At 38.4% G+C, this 24,018-nt stretch overlaps 1 protein-coding gene across 1 annotated transcript in view; it reads right to left on the bottom strand.

Moving 5' to 3' along the window:
- The window catches only part of PHLPP1 (PH domain and leucine rich repeat protein phosphatase 1), a 212,986-nt gene that overhangs the window by 82,897 nt on the left and 106,071 nt on the right, over positions 1-24,018 (bottom strand). Inside the window, exons 2-3 of the mRNA XM_036822823.1 lie at positions 22,368-22,564; positions 15,916-16,041 (exon numbers count right to left, since the gene is read on the bottom strand). Coding sequence (XP_036678718.1) covers positions 15,916-16,041; positions 22,368-22,564 — 323 coding nt within the window. The remainder of the gene's footprint in view (positions 1-15,915; positions 16,042-22,367; positions 22,565-24,018) is intronic.

Raw genomic sequence — 24,018 nt, 5'->3', positions numbered from 1 at the left:
TGATGCGATTTACTTATAATAAGAATGGAAGAAGGGCTTCCCTGATGGCGCAGTGGTTGGGAATCCGCCTGCCAATGCAGGAGACATGGGTTCGAGCCCTGGTCCGGGATGATCCCACATGCCGCAGAGCAACTGCTGAGCCTGCGCTCTAGAGCCCACGAGCCACAACTACTGAGGCCTGCACACCTGGGGCACGTGCTCCGCAGCAGGGGAGGCCACCGCAATGGGAGGCCTGCGCACCGCAGCGAGGAGTGGCCCCCGCTCGCCGCAGCTGGAGAGAGCCCGCGCGCAGCGGGGAAGACCCAACGCAGCCAATACATACATACATACATACATACATACATATATACATAAATAAATAAAATTTAAAAAGAATGGAAGAAAAAGAAAAGAATGGAAGATATGGAGGAACTATGTCACTATGTTAACAACTGGGGAGGCCAAGACCGGTACGTGGAAATTGTAATATTATCCTTTGTGCTCTTCTGTGTGTGTGTGTTTAATTGGAAAAAAATAGCGTAATCTCAATGAAAATTTCAGTAAAAAGGGGGGAAATGGATGACAGCAGTCTCCTGGCTTTCCTCGCATCCTAGTGTTCTACTACGTGGTGCATCAGAGACGATTCTTCCCCCTGTAACTCAAGGATCCCCCTAACCCTTTGTAGTGGGCTGAATGGCGGCCCCCCAAAAGGTATGTTCACATACTAATCCCCAGAATCTGTGAATATTAGTTTACGTGGCAAAAGAGTGAATATTATCTTACATGACGAAAGATGTGATTAAGGATCTTGAGGGGAGGTACTTATCCTGGATTATCTGGAAGGGCCCTAAATATAATTACATGCATCTTCATAAGACAGGCAGAGGGAATTTTGAGAGAGAAGAAAAGGCAATGTGACCACAGAGGAAGAGACTGATGTGGGCCACAAGCTAAAAAATGCTTAGAGCCACCAGAAGTTGGAAGAGGCAAGGAATAGATTCTTCCCTAGAGCCTTCAAAAGGAGCACAGTCCTGCCGACACCTTGATTTTGAACTTCTGGCCTCCAGAACTGTGAGAGAATAAATTTCTGTTGTCTTAAGTCATCAAGGTTTTGGTAATTTTTAACAACAGCCATAGGAAACTAGTACACCCTTCTTAATTCTTTTCCATAGTACTTTTCATTTTCTTTCATTCAACATGTTTATTGAATACCAACTATATGCCTATTACTGATCTAGGTAAGCACTTAGTATGCTTCAGTAAACAATAAGAAGATCCCTGCCCTCATTAAACTTATCTCACAAATAAGTAGATTATATGTTAAAAATTGGTAACTACTATGGAAAAAATAGAGCAAGGAAAAAGGGGTCAGGATTGTTGGGAAGGTTGTAGGTTGTAATTTATATAGGTTGGTCAGGACAGGCCTCACCTAAAAGGTGGCATTTAGACCTGAAGGACATGAGGAACTTAGCTGAAAGGATTTATCTAGAAGAACACTCCAGGCAGAGGAAGTAGCCAGTGTAAAGGCCCTAAAAAAGGAGTGTGTCTGGTCTGTTCTAAGAACAACATGAAGACCAGTTAAGACAGGGGAGAGTGACCTGTGATGAGGTCAGAAAGGTAAGGGGGTTGCGGGCGGGGAGCAGATCTTGTACCATCTCTTAGGTTATTGTAAAGACTCTGGCTTTTTGGGCTTCCCTGGTGGCGCAGTGGTTAAGAATCCGCCTGCCAATGCAGGGGACACGGGTTCCAGCCCTGGCCCGGGAAGATCCCGCATGCCACAGAGCAACTAATAAGCCCGTACGCCACGATTACTGAGCCTGCGCTCTAGAGCCCGTGAGCCACAACTACTGAGCCCGTGTGCCACAACTACTGAAGCCTGCGTGCCTAGAGCCCATGCTCCACAACAAGAGAAGCCACCGCAATGAGAAGCCCACACACTGCAACACAGAGCAGCCCCTGTTCACCGCAACTAGAGAAAGCTCGCGCTCAGCAACAAAGACCCAACGCAGCCAAAAATAAATAAAATAAATTAAAAAAAAAAAAAAGATTCTGGTTTTTCATGTGAGCAAAATGGGCCATCGTGGAAAGGTTCCAGAAGAGTCTCTGTCTCTGACTGTAAGCTCATAAAGAAGGGATTTGGGCCTATTTTGTTCACAATGTGCCCTGTGCTCAGCACTTACTACGACCCTCAGGAAGTATTTGCTGGAAGAATGACAGGGGACTACTTTACAACCCTTCCTTTCTCACCAGTTTGCATCTGACCCATCTGGTGTATTCCTCCATGTGGGGACTACTCTGTAGAGGACACATTCCATTTCAGCTGAAGCATCATAATGAATACTCTCTTTGGACAGCTACAAGATAATGATTAAATGTCAAGTGGTATTTGATTTCTTTCCTCATTCTGGACCGCAAGCTGTTCCCGCTGGAAACAAGGGGGAGGAAAGCACAGTAACAAAGCTACAGCAAGCAAACGTGGTCTGTGGGAGTCGCAGCAGAGCGGGGAACAGGGACCGCGGGAACAGAAGTTAGACATGCCGTGATGGCAGTGGGGCAGTGAGCGGCCAAGGCGACCACAAGAGCTACTACCGCTAGCTGCACCTCTGCCCAGTGCCACGCCCTGCAACAAAGGGGAGATTTAAACGCTTTCCCCCAGATCAGCCTGGGCACCTAAGGACACCACCACAAAGAGGTTTTGCTGCACTCCCAAATGAAAAAACTACCAAAAGGGCTACCCAAAGAGGCTGTGACCCACCTAGATAGCACCTGTTAAAACTAAGATCCTCCTCAAGATAAGAAATTAAAAAAAAGAGAAAGCCACCTGTATACACCTCAGAGCAAGTAGCCTTTTATTATTCTAGCTTTTTTTTTTTTTTTTTTTTCCTAATAGTAATACAAAATAGCAGCTAACATTTAGGGGGCACTCTTCTTTAGATGTAATGTTAAGTTTAATCTTCACAATAACTCAGCATAGTAAGGACTTATCTCCATTTCAAAGATGAACGTTAAAGGGTGTGCCCAAGGTCACACAGTGAAAGCAGCAGCAGAGTTTGAATGACAGCATATGCCATGGAGTCAGGGCTCCAACACAGTTCAAGTCCTACCCAAAGGGAGGCTCCTCTAATTGCCACGATCAAATCCTAACATAACCCTCAGCCCAGAGCAAAGACGATTTGATGTCATCCCTCACAGACCATCAATGAACCGCACATGAATGGATTCAAGTTTTAGAAGATCAGTTCAAGTAACCATGGCTTGGGAAATCAGTGCTAGCTTATATTAACAACAAAAAATTTTAAGGCTAATAATTTAGAGTTAGTAAATCAAATGGGATTTTTTCCTCCATAAACCTCTGTACTTTCGGAGATACATTAAAATGAACATGAATCCCAACCACTGGCTCACGTTGTCTTCTTTTCCAAATGACTTGTGAACACATATGAACCAAAAGCTCATCGGGCCCTCAAAATATTTCCCCCAAAGACCATTGCAGATTAACCATAAAAATGATAATGTGAACAACAAACTTTCCAGATTACCTACTGGGCTTCTACACAGTTCTAACATCCTACTCAGCTTGACACTTTCCTGAGTCGTTTCTTTACCAACCGTTAGCACACTTGTATCAAGTATCTCTGCTCTGAGTCTAGCTGGGTTGCATTTCTAAACCAATATATCTACCCTAGTCCTAACCTATCCCCTCCGTGCTTTCAAAATTATCATCTTCCCTTGCAACAGGACTGCACTCTGCATTACTCACATTATTCCTGACGTTCACTTAGTGGACAATCTTCTTTTATAAGCAACGGAAAGTTCAGAATAACATTCACGTGATTTTTTTGTCCCCACTATATTTTAGTGAAGTGGTATTTATCCTTATTATGTGCAAAGCATGCTCAAAATTGAACAAAATGATTCTGAAAGGCTTGGTCAAAGCAGCTGAAATAGCACAAATAATTCCGCTTGTGCAAAGTAAAATACTGCTGTAAACTGGCATTATGAGTCATTAATTGCTCTGGCCTAGCCTTTAGTGGTTTGGGAAACTATGCCCTGGTTACAGGGATAGTCTCTGGGGAGTTTACCAAACTTCTGTAAAAAATTCTTAACCTCAACTGACTTAGTTTTAATTCTCACCCCCCAAAGATGCTTTGGGAAGACATGAAGTAGGAGAATATAAATTTAGAATAGAGTTTATTCATCTTTCTTAGCTAAGCACTCTAATGACTTATTTTCAATTTCATCAATAAAGTTTTATAATAATATCAAACAAAAAATTTCCAATTTTAATAAACTTTAAGCTGTCACTGCTCCAAAACATGCAATCATTTCCTTAAAAAAATTCTACAAATATAGGAAATGCCTTAACTTGACTCCAGACATTTTCACAATGACATCTCATTTCTTGATCCTGTACTAATTATCATTTTATAAAATCTGTTTAACAGCAGATGCAGAAAACCTTCCTATAAAATTAATTACAATATATACATTAATAATGTCCTAATAGGGGCATATCAAACTGCCAATTTGGGACTTAGTAAATTCTACCTGGAATTCTGGTATTTTATCGTTTCTTTGCCTTAAATGAGTAACTGATATGAAAAATTTTTAAACCCAAGAAATAATATACACAAATTTACACACCATTCCAAACCACCAGATGTAATCAAATCAATGAAGACAAACAAGAAGATGTGGAGAGGCTATCATTGACAGACAAAAATGAGAGATGGAACTCTCTGAGGGCAAATTATTCAGGGAAGGGAGGGGTCTACGATTTTAAGATTAGGCTTACTAAAACTATAAGGTACCACTTAAAACATCGTTAAGGGACCAAAGAATAATAGAGCATGGAGAGAGCTGCAGGCTGGAAAAGGAAAGAAGGAAGGAAGGGAGGGGGGGAAGAGAGAGAGAAAGAAAAGAGAAGCGTTAGATAGATGACTGATTGACAGATAAGCAAACAAATAAAACACATGGCTCACTGTAAAAGCACCAGGCTATAACAATAAAGAAAAACAATATTGAGAAATTTAGACTGAGAGTTCCTCCCAGGCGTCCCGACTTCTCTTTGCAGGTGAGTAGAGGGGATGAGTGCACCTTTCAACATGTATCTACCATTTGTCTTTATGAAACAGACACTGGACTTGATATTGGAGACATGCACATTTCGTCTTCAAAAAATGGGTCCCTTGAAGGCACAGACATCTAACAAGTATAATTCCAAAATGCACATGCAGTGGTGCGGTAGGAACACACAGAGCACAGGACACAAACCCCAGAGCTCCCCAGGCCGTTCCGGCACTGACGGTCCCCTCACGCGCCAAGATGGGCAGGTATTCCCAGGCACCAGTGCAGAGACTGGCACCGCACCATCAGGAGCAGGCAGAGCTGCAGGATGTGTCCCACGAGCTCGTGGTACAGCCTAAACTAGAAACGCACACCTGGCACCTCACCCTCTCTGAGTGTGAGAGGCTCGGAGAAGATGGTACCCGCAGCCTCCAGAATCACTAACCGTCTCCCTCTAACAGTCACCTTCCTTCCACACACACAAAGCCCACTGTGTTTCTCAGTAAGAAAAGAAAAATAGAGCTTGGCTTGGGTGGAGATCAAATCTGAACTCAGAGTTCCTTCCTCATTTCCTTAATGGCAAAATATGTGTAAACAAGCTCTTTAGAATATGACCACCTGAGAGTGTCTCTGAGCTCCATCACGGCAGCATTCCCCCAAAGCGAGCATCTCCTCGACAAAGGAGAAGGGAAAAGATTGCTAACCACAAAAAACTTACATTCTAACTTTCTATTAAAATAAGTAACATAAATGCACACTTAAATGATTCTCTCTTAGAAACAGGCTACTTGTTTTCCATTTAAAATACAAATGACACATACACCTCATTGGTTAAGTACCAGTCTAACATACAAGGTCTGGTATGTTTAACATAGAGAGTTCGCTGATATTTTTTCAATTATTCGAGTATTCCTTACTTTATAAAATAAATCAGACCAGTGAGTAGAAGAATTTAACTGCTCAGAGCAGTTGTAGATAATCCAATACTCTGGGTTACAAATATTGGGGTCTTCCAAGGTAAGTAAATATATCACGGAAACTAAACTCTTAAGATATTATGTATTTTTACATTGGTCTAAACACTCATCAGATTAAAATGATTTAACTTCAAAATACAAGACGACCAGATGTAGAGATCTGGTTAATCATATATGCTAAGTTCCTGATATAGCAATACTTGACCGGGTTTTGAAGTTAGACAACAGTAGTCCCCTCAACACTGAAACCAATTTAATTTGCTTTGGGTGACTCAGAAGGCATCTCAGATTTCCTAAATACGTCTTGGTCATTATTTAAGAAGATCAGTGATCCGTGGCCATGCTCAAGTGTCCTTAGCAGCACACCCCAGTCAACAGACTGCTTGGTAAATCACCTTTTATTCTAATACTGAGCTGCCTGGATTCTACTGACAACTGTGTATTTGAAGTACTTCTCTTTGACAATTTCAGTAAATCTCAGTTACTATTTGAATCTTGGTTTGTTTTGCCCCTTCAGGCCACTGTAAAACACTGGAAGTACAATTAAAGAAAAAGCAAGGAAGAGGAACTCCCTGCATAAAGCAGTGCTGGATACTTTACATCTCAGTTCCCTCATCTGCAAAATGGAGATGATAATATCTCCTCAAAGGTTATTTCCTTTTGTGGTAAAGCCCGACCTCACACAATGTTATGGGCACCGACCTCACAGGGATACTATAAAGCATCTAGAATAGCGCTTGGCACACAGAAAAAAGTTACCAAAATGTTAGTTATCACTATTTGTTGTCACTACTGCATCAATTCAGTCGGCTAAATGATTTTATTATTAACAAAATATATCTATTAACAATTTGGGGGGAAAAACAAAGAGTCTTTTTATTTTTGTGTTGACCTCATGAATGAATAACTAACTCCCTTTGGACATAATGTCTGAAGCAAGGAAAACAATGGTCACATACTCTGTGCTCATCAGATAGTACCTGCAGGTATATCAAGAAACTGCAGAGCACCCAAAGGAAAAAGCTAGAGAAGGGATCTGGAAACCAAGTGATGACGAAATTGTTGGAATTACCAGAGATGTTTCTCCTAAAAGTAGATTGCTAAGAGGTGGGGGAGGGCACAGAAATCATAGAAACTTCAATAGTTAGAGGTTATCAAATAGGAGAGTGAGTACGATTACTTTTTGTTAAACCAGAGGGCAAAACTAGGGTCAGTGAGTCAAAGGTATAGGGATAAAGACTTCAGCTCACTTCGAAGGAAGAGCTGTCTTGTCAGACACTATAGGTATCTGAAAGGCTGTAGACCTTTTCCAGGAGGGAGGTAAGTCTGGGAGTCCACAAGGTCCTTCTCAAATCTTGAATTCTAATTCTCTCAACTAAGAGCCACTTGATGATGACTAGACTTTAAGGTTAACGAACACTTTTAAAGAAAATGCCAAGTAATTGTTAAGGCAACTGTTCCAGAAAACTACAAGTAATATTACCTTTTTGGCGACTACTTTACAAGGGCCCTTCCCAATCTTAAAATAACATGCTGTAACTTTAAAACACAGCTGTAGGGACTTCCCTGGTGGCACAGTGGTTAGGAGTCCACCTGCCAATGCAGGGAACATGGGTTCGAGCTCTGGTCCGGGAGGATCCCATATGCCATGGAGCAGCTGAGCCCGTGTGCCACAACTACTGAGCCTGCACTCTACAGCCCCCGAGCCACAACTTCTGAGCCCATGCGCCACAACTACTGAGGCCCGCGTGCCTAGAGCCCGTGCTCCGCAACAAGAGAAGCCACTGCAATGAGAAACCCACACACCACAACGAACAGTAGTCCCGGATCGCCACAACTAAAAATAGCCCGTGCATAGCAACGAAGACCCAGTGCACCCAAAAGTCAATAAATAAATAAGTTTATTAAAACAAAACAAAAAACAAACAAAAAAACACAGCTGTATGTTCCTCCCTTAAAACCTAAAATGTATTTTACTAAAGATAACAACATACAGATAAAATACACATGAGGAACACATTTCTTCCATTTGCTGAAGTCCTGACGCTAGAAGTGGAGCCTAGAAGAATGCCTAGCACAGAGAAACGGTGGAATAAATATTCTCTCATTCCCCCTTCACTACTTTCTGTCCCCCCCCAACAACAGAGCTGTTGACAGAACAGGGGAGGGAGGGTGGGAAGACAGAAGAAGGGAAGATGGAGACACATGGGATGAGTTTAACATGTAAAGTACACAAGTCAGCACCGTTTCACAAAGCATGCTGCTTCTGTCAGGATACAGTAAGCAAACTAGGTATCTTTTTCATTTGTATAAAAGTGGATTGAAAAGCTCTGAAGAAAATAAATTTAAATAATTTTAAATGGAAATGACTTAGAATGAAGGAGAAACCCCTTCTTTAGGAATATATTCACTAGGATTTCAGAACCAATAGTTACTATAGAAAAAAAAAGAAGGGATTAGCAATGTGGAAATAAGATGAAGCATAATTATAATTGCAAAGAGACCATTTTAATATTTCCACTAAATCACAGTATTATGTATTAGAAAAACAAAATTTAATGTAATCCAAAATACTTTATCTTTAGTTTAAATTCAAAGTAGAATTTCTAAATTCCCTAATTTCATAAACTATTTATATCTATAATAAGGAAAGAGTCCACAATATGAATTTTTGTGTAACTATACTGGAAAGTTAATTATGATGTTTGGTGAAATAGTCAAATTTTCCCAAGAAAATAAAATGGAATGAGCAGGATACTATCCAGATGGGCAGTCCTTTTTTCTTTTTTAAGATTTTTTTTTTTTTTTAATGGCTGTGTTGGGTCTTCATTGCTGTGCACGGGCTTTCTCTAGTTGCAGCGAGTGGGACCTACTCTTCGTTGCAGTGCACAGGCTTCTCATTGTGGTGGCTTCTCTTGTTGTGGAGCATGGGCTCTAGGCACACAGGCTTCAGCAGTTGCGGCGCATGGGCTCAGTAGTTGTGGCTCGCAAGCTCTAGAGCACAGGCTCAGTAGTTATGGCGCACGGGCTTAGTTGCTCCGTGGCATGTGGGGTCTTCCTGGACCAGGGCTCGAACCCGTGTCCCCTGCAGTGGCAGGCGGATTCTTAACCACTGCGCCACCAGGGAAGTCCTGGGCAGTACTTTCTAACTTTAGCTTCCATTTTTTCCTTTTTCACGTTGCTCAGACATCTGTGATATGACTACACATTTACATTTTACACAGTTGTACTTTTGTAGATATTTTATCTCTCCTTGAAATGCTCTTTCCCCTTGTCTTTGTTGTGAACTCCTATTCATCCTTCAAACTCAGCTTGCTCATTACCTCCTTGAAGCTTCCTGTACCTAAATATTTCATACACTGAATTTCCAAACTTTTCTCATATCTTCACTACAGAATTGGTACAAGAGCAATTTTCTAGGGATTGGGGTGACATTTTATAAACTAAAATCCATGTCACTCAGACCCTCAATTCTACTTCAGATTCTGCCATAGACTTGCTAGATTGTCATGGTCAAACGGCCCTTGATTCTTTATCTAAAGAATGGGTATAAAATGTGAAGGGAGGGTTTCCAAAAAAAGCCCCTTTAAGCCCTGGACTCCTTAGCAGAACAGGATTGAGAGTACAGCTTCTTACCCTTATAACCCCAAGGTAACCAGCAACAGCAAAATCCCTAAAAGACAAGTGACTAACCATGCTGACAAAAAGCAGAATACTCCCTAAGTTACACTTCAAATTAAGAGACAAAATATGTGTAAATATGTGCAAAAGATGACTAAGTGATCCTAAAGGGTTCCTTGCAACTACATCAAATGACACAAATTTATATGCTGGAAACAATCCTATTCCACCAGATTGATTTGACTCTGTGATTAGTGAAGTATTCTTTGAGTAAAATCTGGACAATAAAACACTCTTTTTAAGCACATGAAAGCAAAAGTTCAACTGTGATTCACCATATATCTTATTCTTATTTAAAGGGTGATGTTTACTCATCATTTCACGTGATCGTTAATTCAGCATGAGATGTTGCCCTGACTTGCCTACGCTATGCGTATTAAGGGTGAACCAAAATATCACGGCAACCAAAACTTTAACGTGGTGACTTTTTTTCATTTAAAAAAAAAAAAAAAAGATGGCCTAGAATTAAAATACTATGATTAATACTAAAAGAAAGATAGCCAGAGAGATAAGCACTGTGAAAGCCACCGTTGCTGGCAACTGTCAGCCTGTTAACCGCTGATCAACAAGGAAAGAGATATGTGGACAAACTAAGTGGCCTTATGAGGCGTCAACTTATACCACTGGGCCATACAACATATACATATAACACAACTGGCCACAAGCTAAGAATTGGGGAAGCTGAGTAATAGGTATGTGCGTATTATCTCTACTTCTAAATATTTGACATTTTCCATAATGAAAAGTTAAAAACACATTAATGTATACTTTAATTAATTAATTAACTAATAATAAATAAATGCTTTTCACTTGGAATAAAAACAACAAAAACAAACAAATAACCCCACATTCATGCACAACACCAAATCAGTGATCTAAATCCCCTTTTAAGCTTCCTTGAAATCAAGAAACAGACTTTAATGTGGGACAATACAGTGTCCCAGAAGTGACTAAGACTTTAAATTAAAAATAAGTACGACTTAGGCTATAGATTCACATGAGACTAACTTTGAAGAGAATCCACGGGATCAATCAACATGTCTAAAACCAATGTACTCCAAAAAGTGGGCCACAAAGAGGGACAGCCGGGGCAGCATTTCTGTAAAGTCACTCGTACACCTGACTGGAGCACTTCTGCAATTCCTGTTCTTCCCTCAACTACTACCCTCGCCCTCACATCACTGCCCCACCAACCACTTTGAAGACACGCTGGACAGGTACCCATGTTGGGCTAGCAGAGTCCGTTCTACATAGCATACAACAGGATGTTTGCTGAATTTTTAAAGCGTGCCGTGCATTAATATTTCAGGAATGACTTTAAAATCAACATTGTAATCCTCCCAAAGAAGCCATTTCTTCCACAGTAACTACCACTAACACCCGCCCCAAATTAAAAACTCTAAAGGGACAGCCTCGGGTGTTATTTTGGCAAGCAAAAACTAAGGGCTAAGATTAAGTTTAAAAAAATAATAAGTATATAAGAGCCTGTCTTGGTAGAACACGGCTAATTAATAACCTTTTATATATGTTCACAAAGTCAACTAAAAAAATTAGAACAAAGAATAACATTTTTCTTGTAGCTAAGATCCAGAAGCATAAACTGAAAATAAAGAATTTTTATTTTAAATTAATTATCTAATTCATTTTAATTCAAAAACCATTGGAATTTGCTTCTTTTGGTCTTCCCACCCTGGGGTGAGGATAGTCATTAAGAATCAGAAACTCAGATATTTCTTTCTGTTGTTGGTTTGTCTTTCTTTCAGACAATTATTAAAACGAATCCTCATTTAAACATCAGGATATGGACAATCCATTCTGTCAATGTTTTGTTCCTCAATAAGAAGAAAAGAAGAAGAAACTGTTTCCATAGTAACCCTGAGTGTGACTAAACTGTATACCTTCCTAAGACCTACATATAAGGAAGAACAGACAATGGAAAGGGGAAGCTAGAAGCAGAAGTGGCTTGTCCGTCAGCCGGTGCCACTCCACGCTTCCCATACACACATATCCCCAAGGGACCGAGTTCTAATCCTCTTTCCAGCAGCCCCAATCTACCCTCCCAGGATGCGGGGTTAAAGGAAAAGACACTATCATAGCATTTTCCTCAACATACAAAGTTTAAAGAGTGTGGCCATATTTTATATGGGTTTCATACCCAAATAGGGAGTTCTCTCACTTATTCCTCCTATAATACCTAACCTCTTTAATCAGACCATTACAGCTCATTTCCCCTTTAATTCACTAAGTATAACAACTTCTAAAAATTTTTGAAATGTGTATCTGGTTTTAAGGGTTGAAGAAAAGGAAGACACTGTATCTAAAATCTGCATTTATTAAAATGTTTGCCCTCTATCCCCTAACCCTGACTTTTCAGGAAGAAATCTTCTTTCTCCCCAATGTCTGCCATGCTTAATTACTTTACCCCAAAAGGCTGCTGTCCTGGTTAAGAGCAGCAGAAGGTTCCTTGTTCAGATAAACTAAGCATATGTGTGTCTTATGCTTAAAATAAACATAAAAACAGGTAATATTTTTTAAAAAATACATTGTCCAGCCAGTCAGTGATGATGGCAGGAATGATGGTCATAAAATTATTTATGTATTTATTTAGTCAGTCATACATACACACACACACTTACTATGTGCCAGTGTAAGTCCATGACATGCATATTTCATATAAGCACTAAGAGGTAAGTGCTATTATTATTTCCTTTATCAAATGAAAAGGCTTAATATTTAGAAACTTAGATACAGTCACACGGCCAGTAAATGTTAGAACCCAGGTCTCCTTAGCTGAGACTCAAACTCTTTACTCCTACACCATTTGGCCTCCCCAGACATTCAGAGCAGTTCTAAAGGGAGGGGAGGTTAAGGTTCTGATTCAAGTTCGTCCTAGTTAATATCAGTTAACTACCAGTTGAGTACTTGTTAATACTAGTAATCTAAGGTAATTAACTCAAAGTCCCCCCTCCCTCCTGGAAGTGTGAAATGTAAGCTGCAGTCTTGTGTATGTACATGTGTGCAGCTACATTACATTTCAGCACGTACCTATCCGATGGTTCCTAACAGCCATACAATAATGAGGGAAAAGGGAAACTCACACCAACATTCCTGTTCCTCATCCTGCCACCATCATGTGCTCCTGTGTCACAATTCTCCCCCCAACCCCCTCCTACTGAGAGGTCTGATGTCTGAACCAGTTCAAGGTTTGGATAATCGGAGTGAGAGCCTCATTACAGAGACACCACCCTATTAGACCATAGAAATGGCATATTAACCAACCAGCAACAGGGAAGAGTACTAACCAAGCTAACACTTGACACAATCACCTGCCACAAGTTAGAAATCAACATTTTTCACACCTTATTTAAGAGATATTTAATAATCTTCCTCTTGCACTCCACCTCTCTGCTGTCTCCCTAGGAACAGAAGCTCTTTGAAGTGAAGAACTGTATTTTGCTAGAGTTTTAAAGGCGCAAATATGGAGTCTAATTCGTGCTATGGTTTCTGACTGAGACTACAATCTACACAGCAATTCAAAGAACCTAGAAGCCATTCTTTATGTTTCCCTTTTCCTCATGCTCTTTATCTAATTTATCAGTAAACCTGTCACTTGATCCCCAAAACACATCTGTTCACTTCTCTCCATTTCCACCTTCACCTCTTGCCTAGAATACACCACAAGAGCCTCTTGACGGTCAGGCCCCCCTGCTTCTATTCTTGCCCTCCACAATCCATTCTCTACACAACAGCCAATGTGATGTGAGATCATGGAACCTTCTGGAAGAAAACTCTTTAATGGCTTGCCATAATGCCAATGACAAAATCCAGACTTTTCATCCTCTTCTATAACAGAAGACCCTCGTCTTCTCTGACCTTCACCATCCCTCCTTCCAGTCTTAGGGCTCTCTCACTCCCTTCTCCCACTACCTGCAAAGCTACCCCCACCAGATCTTCAAATAATCAGCTATTTCATTCATTGAAGTATCAGTTTAAATGTCCCCTCCTGAGAGTTATTCCTCTCCCATCATTCTCTGTCATATCACTTTGTATTATAGCATGATGATTAACTGATATTTTCTTTCTTCTCTGTTTACTTATTTATCATTTGTCTCTCCAGTATAAGCCCTACCCAGAGAGGGAAACTGGACTTGTTCTTTGCTGTATCCTAGTGCATAAAATACATACCTGACATACAGAAGGTGCTTAATAAATGCTTGCTGGCTTTAGAACAGTGATTTATCAATTGTGTGGATGTTTAATATACAAGACTATTAAATTCAATACCTATTAATCTTTCTGTTATTATTGTTTCAATCAAAGCAATCTGTCATTGGTAAGCTTGATAATTTACATAAACTTTTATTTACATCCTTATCCATGTTTGTTTAAGAATTTATACCTCTGACTTGTTCGAAAAAGAATGTAAAGCAGCTATTACACTGCATTTGGTATAAAAGGTCAAAACATCTCCATATAGGACATTCTATAAAATACCTGACCACTACATCCCCAAAACTGTCAAGGTCATGAAAAACAAAGGAAGACTGAAAAACTGTCAGAGATCAGGGGAGACAAAGGAGAAATGACAACCAAGTGCACTGTGGTGCCCTGGATTAGATCTTGGAACAGAAAAATAACATTAATGGAAAAACTAGTGAAATCCAAATAATTTCAGAGTAACGTACTAATGTTGGTTTCTTAGTTTTGACAAATGTATCATGGTAATATTAGATGTCTGGGAAACCAAGTGAGGAGTATACAGAAACTCTCTATACTGTCCTTGCAACTTTTCTGTAAATAGAAGATTACTCCGAAAACAAAAGTTTACTTAAAAAATCAACATCTCCATATAGACAGAAATTTAAACTGCAGTTTGACCATAGTTTGGCATTTTATTCTGAATAGAGTATGGGCCATTGACTTATTGCTTTGAACCCATACAACCACGTAATGTTAAAAGCACGATATTATATAATATTTGTCTCCTCACACTTGCAACAACAAGAGTAATTTTAAAACAACTAGACAGATATACTAGTTGCCTCTAATATCACATTAATTCTACATGCAAGTCTGAAGGAGAAGTGTCATCTTTCCCTTTTTCTCTAGTAGGGGTGCTGTCTTGTACGTTTAGAACCTCCATTTGCCTACTAGGTTGGGAGAATATTCAAAGTCCTATCAACCTAAACTCTGTCCATTGCTTCTTCCTAAAAGGAGAAACTAATGTTCCTAAGTATATTGTATCATCAGAGAACACAGTTTTCTCCCCCTGATAATTCAAATGAGCCCAGTATGTCAAAAAGACTTTCTAGACATTATTCTCTAATTTTCTCTTAACTGCTCTACAAAGTTATTCCTTATTCATTCACTTGACAAATAATTACATCATGCAGCAGTCTGAATCACACTGAACTTGAATAACAAATTGGATTATAAATTCAAAAATATGAAAGCAAATTCCACTGTAATGTTTCTGCACCCTAGGGAGGTTTCATCATTTCATAAACACACCCAAAACCAAGGCACAAAGTACTGCCATCTAACCCACTGTACATAATTCTACAAATGTGATATAAAAACGTTCTCACACACAGCACCTGAAATACCAGCATTTCTTTATCTTATTTATCAGTTTATTGTGGGTTCCAGTACACACACACACACACACACACACACACACATACACACACACAGAGGTATTTTGTTTCATGGGTCATGGTAATCTTATTTAAACAGAGGACTATAAAATGGGAAAAATAATTAAGACGAAAAAAGAAATCAAACCATTCAAAAGGCAGAAATTGAAAAGGTGAAAGGGAGATGGTACAAGATTAGACTGCTTATAAGAAAAAATGGTCAGAGGAAAAGGGGAAATTTGTAACAATTCTCTGGGTATTTTGTGGTTTTGTAGTTGTCCTACCCTGGGCCAGTCCCTTAAATATTCTCAACCTCATGTTCCTTCACTACAACATTAAGATAATAATGACAGTCTACCCACTGAATTCTTTTTTAAGTATAAACAAAATGGGCAAATAAAACACAATTTTTAAAAAGCTACTTTTCACCAAAATGAGCTTTTAAAAAGACTGAAAATTGCTAACTACTGGCAATATCTGAAAAGAAAAAAATGAGTGTATAACTATATTTTGTAAAGCAGAAGCAACTCTTCAGCCAGCCAGAAGCTGAACAAAATTCTTGGTTAAATGCTTACCTTGGAAACTTGTCGAAGCCACCTTAAATACTCTGTGAACGTATCAAAACAAATGTAGTAAGTCTGGCTTTGGGGTCCCGAGGAGCTAAACGCTAAACAGTGCTGGTGTTTTTTCACTTCTTCTACCTATAAAAAACAAAGAGTGACAAAAACATGTCAGAAAGCAGGATATTTACCGAGCTCATTAACTGTCCCTTAGACCAGTGAGCCTGCACAGCTTTGCATCTATCTCTTTATGTGTGCCTCTTACTACTTAAAGCATGTAAGCTCCTAAGTCTGACCAACCAATCTGAATTACAAGGAAACCAAAAAGGGGACTATTACCTTCAAGAGATTTCCCCACAATAGTGAAATTCTCTTCTTCCTGTTTAAAATTGTAACAGACTCTCTTTTTTATCCTTCTATACCCTCACAATAGGGTGCTGAGGTTCTTACTTCCTGTTAAAGAGGACTTTTACTGAAGATTTTACTTAAGAATTTTTATGGCAGGTGAATTTTTACTTAGGGGACTTTTGTATTACTCTGAATTACAACCTTTTATTAAAAGAGGTCTTCAAGCATGTTAAATAAGTTTTTTTCTTTTAGCTTATTGTGAAATTGAGATTAACCTGAAATAAAACCCTACCATAAGAAATTTCAAGTCCCAATAATGCAGCGATATTGTCAAATCAAATTTCCACTCCCAGTAAATTCTTCATAAGGAGAAAAAGTCCAAACGATAAAGTAACATGATATTACACAAACTCTTACGTTTTACTTACAGAATGAATGTTTCCTATATTTCATTTACAAAACTGACCACAAACCAAGTCACAGTGAAAGTGTAAAAAACTTCAGAAAGATCACACAGACTACATTCTGGGACCAAAATAAAATCAAGTTAAAAATCAATAATAAATCAATTAAAAAGCTACATTTAGAAAGTTAGTACACTTCTAAACAACTCACAGGTAAAAAAAAGAATTTGTAATCAAAACATAGAAATTCTTAGCACTAAACCATTAAAAATACTATGTACTGAAATTTATGGAATGTAACAAAAGCAGGTACACAGAGGGAAATTTATAATTTTAAATACTCATATTAGAAAAGAAGGCAAAAAATTAATTTAATTGGCATGTATCTCAAGAACTTAGGGAAAAAATAGCAAAAACAAAAACGAAGTGAACTCAAAGCAGAATGAAGGTGATAATAAAAAGCAGAAGTTAACGAAATGAAAACCGGGACTTCCCTGGTGGCGCAGTGGTTAAGAATCTGCCTGCCAATGCAGGGGACACGGGTTCAAGCCCTGGTCTGGGAAGATCCCACATGGCACAGAGCAACTAAGCCCGTGCACCACGACTACTGAGCCTGCACTCTAGAGCTGGCTAGCCACAACTACTGAGCCCACGCACCCTAGAGCCCATGCTCCGCAAACAAGAGAAGCCACTGCAATGAGAAGCCCGCACACCGCAACAAAGAGTAGCCCCCACTTGCCACAACTAGAGAAAGCCCGTGCGCAGCAACGAAGACCCAACGCAGCCAAAAAATTAAAAAAGAAAAAAGAAATTAAAAAAAAAGAAAGAAATGAAAACCAAATATACAATAGAGAACATTAACAAAGCAAAACAGCAATTCTTTGAAAAGGCTAACAAAATTGAATATCAATTGATATTGATCAATGATATCAACTGAAGACATAAATATTAATAATGAAAAGGGAGACACAACAGATTAAGCAGGGATTAAAAGGAGATTATTATAAATAATTTTGTGGCAAATTTTTAGAAAAATTTATTTTACCAACACTAAATCAAGGGGAAAAAAACAGGCCTAAATAGTCTTATTACCATTTAAGAAAATGAATATTTTTTTAATTACCAAGAAAATATCAGGCTCACATGGTTTTGCAGGTGAGTTTTATCAAAGTTCCAAGAAACAGATCATTGCAAACTTGTGCAAACTCATCCACCAAACGAGAAAAGAAGAAAAAGATCCCAGCCTATTCTATGAGGCCAGTATAACCAAAAACAGATCAGAACAGTAAGAGAAAGGAAAATTACAGGCCAACCTTAGTCATGAACACTTATCTTGAACAAAATGTTGCATCACAATCCAGCAATACAGAAAAAAATATATCAAGAACAAAAGTTGGATTTACCTCAGGAAAGGAAAGATGGTTTAACGTTATTGGAACTATAAAGTCATTAATCACATTAACAGATTAAAGAAGAAAACCGTATGATCACCACCACAGTTGCAGAAAAAGCATTTGATGACGTTCTCCACCCATTCATCATTCATGATAAAAACTCTAAGCAAACTAAGAACACGAAGAACTCACTTAAGCCAACAAAGGACATTTATGTAAGGCAAACTTCAATGTTAATGATGAGATATCACTCTCTTACCTTACTTTTTCTGTTCAATACTGTACTAGAGTCCTGGCCATTGCAATAAGACAAAGAAATGTATTCAGGAAGAAAGAAAATTGCCATTATTTGAATATGAGATGATTAGCTACATAGCAAACTCCAAAGAATCTAGAGACATTAGAATAAATAAGAAAATTTAGCAAGGTGGCTGGATATAAGATTAACACTAAAAAAATCAATCACATTTCTATACACCAAAGAGAAAATATAATTTTATAAAAATGCTATTTAAACTAATCCATATGGACAGAAATCAGGCAGTGTTTTTTGGGAATGGGTAGGAGTGAGTAAAAAAGTAGGGACAGAAGGGTACAAAGGAGCACAAGGGGACTATCTGTCAAATTGTGCTCATGGAAGTATAATACAGTTATCAAATTGTTATCAAAATGTGCAGTATGTTGTATATCAATTATACCTCAATAAAGTTTGGCAAAGATGTAGAGAAATGTACACTGATATGAGCATGATATGGTGCAACAACCTTGGAAAACAACTGGATATCATCTTGTAAAAGTAAATGTGCATATATGTCCTATAGCCCAGTGACTGCACTCTTAAGAGCAATATTTCTCAAGGAGGTCATTATAGGAACTTTGGATTGAATAGTTCCTTGTGTACATTATGCAGGACTGTCTAATATTTTTGCATGACATTTTACTCTCTGAGCCCCTGCCCTGTAGATGCCAATAGTGTCCCCTTGCAGCAGAAGATACTAGTATTAACCAAACACACTATCTACTTTTCCCAGAACTTTTGTAATTAAGATGGAGTCATGTGACTAGTTCTGGCCAATGAGCCATGAGCAGAAGTGGCATGTGTCACTTCTACAACCAGATATACAAGAGCCAGCTAATGACCCTCCAGTTACCTCTTCTCCTGCCTAAGCAGCAAAGGAAGACACGTGTTACAAATATTATAAGAGAGAAGAACCCCCAACAGGCTGGGTTCGTACATAATTACTTGAAAAAAGAAATCTCCACCCACCCACACTGGACAAATAGTGTGAGTGAGAAATAACTGTTATGATAAGTCACTGAGATCTGGGAGTTTTGTTACCACAGCATAACTTAGCTTACATCAACTGACTACCCAATCATTTGACAATCAAAACACTTGCACATATTACCAAATGTCCCCTTCAGGCACAGCGACAAGAGTTGAGAACTGCTGCTCTAGAAAAACTACTTGTAAACCAGGAGGCATATCAAAATAAGACTATCTCAAGAGCACTATTTATAACAGAAAACTAGAAGCAACCCAAATGTCCATCAACGAGAAAATTACTTAAGAAATTTTAGAAATTTGGAACATTTACAGAGTGGAACATTATACAGAAATGAAAACCATATATAGCAAGTAATATGGAATCTTATTATGAAACATAATATTGAGTGAAAAAATTCAATCACAGAAAACTACAAACAGGATGATACCATTTTTTATTAAGATCAAAACAAGCAAAACATAGTTATATGATAAAATTTATTTTAAAAAAGTAAGCAAATGATGAATACATATTCTAGGACAGTGGATTCCTCTGGGGTAGGAGGAGGCAATGGGACAGATGCAAAGAGAACTCAGGTAGAGACACTGGTATTGATGCTGCTGTACTTCCTAAACTGAGTAGTAAGTTAACAGTTACTCAGCTTATTATGCCTCATAGCTTAACAAATACTCCATAAAGTATTAATGTAAATAAGTTATCTAAAAATTTATGTTCAATTTTAAAGAAGAAATTAAATATAATGATTGTTACATGAATAAAAACTTATTAAACAAATGTTTTTCAACAATTAAACTTTAATAGAGCTTTATTTAACTTCATATTTGAATTCGACATTTGAAAACGTAAACTAATGATCATGCTCAAGTAGTGTGCCAAAATTGATTATCACAGCAATTATAGCAAAATTGATTATCACACCTCATTTCTAGCTCTTTTATATAAATTAGAAAACAAAAACAAAAACACCCCTTCCATTTACTCTCAGATTTTCCTTTAATAACAGACCAGAATGAGAAAAGGAAAGGCAAACATTAATGAAAACTTACATTGCAAAGAGTGAATTATTTTTTCCTAACTTGGTTAATATAATTTTTCAACATACTCAATTATTTTTAAAGGTGTAGCACAAAACAGGTTTTACAAGCTTTGTCTGTGAGAAAAAGAAGCTGTTAACTTTCTATTCACTCAATGGTAGAAGTACATCCAGTAATAGGCCTGGGAAACAGAACAAGTCTCTAGCTCTGAATAAAAATGCTAATTATAACTGGATCTTCTCTCACCTTACCTGAACATTCCACTGCTTCCCTGCCTCTGCTTCTCTGAGCACCATAATCTTTCTGACCATCTCCTTTATATGTCAAGAGATTTTTCACCCTTCAAGTTCTATCATAATTGCTACCTCCTTCATCACAAAATCCCCTGATTCCCCCCACAAAATGTAATCTCTTCCACTTATCTTCCACACTATTTTTTTGCACCTCTCGTAGAGCAGATATTGTTGTGTCCATCCTTCATTTCCAGAGAGTAATTATAAGCTATTCAAAGGCAGAGATGGTGACTTACCCATCTTGGTATTTCTGGGACGCCAAGCAAAGTTGCTTCCCCACAGAGGATATTTAATAAATAGTTATATTAAATTTGCCCATGCAAATGACTAACACCATAAAGAAAGAAACAGATTGTTGACCTATCGGGGCATCAAACATTAAATATGCATTTTTAATGATGAGTTATGGAAGTAATAATGATGAATAATTTTTCAGATCCATCCAAAGGACAAGATCTTCAGTAATAAACTATCACTAATTCTTCAATGCTCAGACAGAAGTTAAGAAGCCATGGTTTCAAAATGGGCGAATGAAATAGACCTAAACACACCTCACAGACAAGCCAAATCTATTTTTTTTAAACGATCAAGTAACGATCAAGAAAAAAATTTTTAATATGCCCCCGATTTCCAAAAACCCATTTCTTCATCCAAATTTACCTTCCCCTTTATTAACAGATTATCATATCATTTAAAAATCAGGAAATACTGACATATAATTATGGTAATGATACCCCTACCAGTGCTTGGAGTTTATAAATAAATCTGGCAAAGAAAAGAATGTAATATCTTCCTAAGCAATCCTGTTCTTTCTGTTGATATTTTATAAATGATAGGAATAAAATAGTTAACATGCCCAAAGAAAAGCAGCCAGTATGTTGGAAATATCTATCAGCTGTATCACAGGTTTTCTCTGAAATGAGTAGCATTTCAGGTTCAAAAATCATGACTAGCTATATTGATAAACTAAAAGTACTAACCCCACTGGTCACTAAACACAAATAAACAGAGAGGTAAGGCAAAGCGGGATCACAGATTCCTGCTAGAGAGTCTAACCTTTGATAAGCACGCCTGAATGATCCTAAGGTCATGGACTTGGGGATCACTGTACTATACTATAAAATACATGCTCACAATATCAAAAGACATCTTCTCATAAATAATAATTTATCACCTACAGTCTGAAATATAACAGTGAAATTCTAGTTGCTCTATTTTCAGTCACATAGTTAAGGTGCATGTACTAAGAAGTGAACATAACCAGGGCTTCACGTGAGCCAATGACACTGTTATTTTCCAAAACTCTACCAACCAAAAATGTCCACTGGTGGAGGCACAACAGGAATGATGAGTCAAAAACCATCTACCCCTGGGACTTCCCTGGTGGTCCCGTGGGTAAGACTCCGCACTCCCAATGCAGGGGGCCTGGGTTCGACCCCTGGTCAGGGAATTAGATACCGCATGCATGCCACAACTAACAGCCCCCATGCCGCAACTAAAAGATCCCACGTGCCGCAATGAAGATCCTGCATGCTGCAATTAAGACCCAGCACAGCCAAAATAAATAAATACATAGTTTTTTTTTAATTGAAATTCTTTAAAAAAAAAAAAAAAACCCATCTACCCCTTACTATAGAAATGACTCAAAGTAAGCTTCTTAATGACACTGGGAAATCTGTTAGTATTTCGTTTGTTTTAAACTTACTTTCCCACCAATTAGTGGCAGAACATGCATCTTTCCGGTCAAGCTGTCTTTCACAGATGATACTATTAGGCAGGTCCCACACAGGATAACTTGGCGTCTGGTCCATCGGTTCACTGGCAACTGCATTTTGCCTTTACGGACATTATACATTCCTGAGAGCTGAATCCGTTCCGAGCTACCAGTGCTGTGAGGTTTTCCTGCAACAAACACGAGCAAACATTTCAGTCTTAAAGAAATGGGCTTTTTTGCTACTCATCAGATAAATTTACCAGATAAATTACTTGGACAACAGAGAATAATTATAGGGAAACAATCTAATTTATAATTGAGAGAATCTGAAACCTGCAGTAATGCAATCATGATAAGAACTACCACATCTGCTCCACATGTACCTTTTAATATAGGTGAAGAAGAGTTTTTTCCTTAAAACCCTAGGAAAAAAGCTATTTTAACTCCTTTGTTATAGCCTAAGTTTTTTCTGCTATATCCTTCACAACTTAATTTTACATTTAAAACAGAAATGGCTTCAAGATTTTCATGAATACGAGAGTTAATTTAAGTACACTAAGAAGAAAATATTATAGACTGATATAGAAAGATAACATTCAAGATCTAGCATTTAATGAAACTCATCAGTTTTAATGGAATTAGCCACTCATATTCTTCCTCCTACAGATATTTAATGTACATTTACTATTAAGGAGACAATTAAAAATGAATGACTTGGGCTTCCCTGGTGGCACAGTGGTTAAGAATCCGCCTGCTAATACAGGGGACACAGGTTCGAGCCCTGGTCCGGGAAGATCCCACATGCCACGGAACAACTAAGCCCGTGTGCCACAACTACTGAGCCTGCACTCTAGAGCCCGCGAGCCACAACTACTGAAGCCCGCACGCCTAGAGACCGTGCTCCTCAACAAGAGAAGCCACCCCAATGAGAAGCCCACGCACCGCAATGAAGAGTAGCCCCCGCTCATCACAACTAGAGAAAGCCCGTGCACAGCAACGAAGACCCAACACAGCCAAAAATAAATAAATAAAATAAATAAATTTATTTTAAAAAAAAATGACTTCTCTAGTAAGAAAATACTCCTCTATAAACATAAGCTAAGTCCTCAAAGATAAACTTAATGCCAATCCAGGAAGGACTGTGTGCTGTAGTGCTTGTGAGTCACGGAGGGAACAAAGAGACAGAGAAAGATGCACTAAGACTCAGAGACAAAGAGAGAGCTGAGAAACCTCTGAAGAGTCTTCATTTCCCAGATGGAAGTGAATTTGGAAGAATGACATTCAGACAAGCCCCATCAATTGAATGGGAGAACTACTGTGACTAATAAGTGATGGAGTTGTATAAACAACAAGAAAAATATTTCCCAGTTCTAGACACTGAATATTTATCAAAGAGTACTGAAGCCCATGCTCACAAATAAATTAATGAGGGGCACATGTCCCCGAATAGTTCCCAAGTCAGAAGTGTTATATTTATTTGAAAGTTTGCCTAGTTGCCTAGCAGAAGAAACAGATTCAAGAAAAATTATATTCTTATGAATGTTAAAAACTAAGATAAATGCCAAGTAGTTTTGGTAGACGTCTAATAGCTACTGGAGAAGGAAACAGGAAGAACAGCAGCACCAAAAATAGATCTCAAGAA

The sequence above is a fragment of the Balaenoptera musculus genome, chromosome 14 (assembly GCF_009873245.2).
Source record: "Balaenoptera musculus isolate JJ_BM4_2016_0621 chromosome 14, mBalMus1.pri.v3, whole genome shotgun sequence".
Taxonomy (NCBI): Eukaryota; Metazoa; Chordata; class Mammalia; order Artiodactyla; family Balaenopteridae; genus Balaenoptera; species Balaenoptera musculus.
Note: the sequence above shows the minus strand (reverse complement) of the source record. Positions and strands in the feature narration are given on the sequence as shown.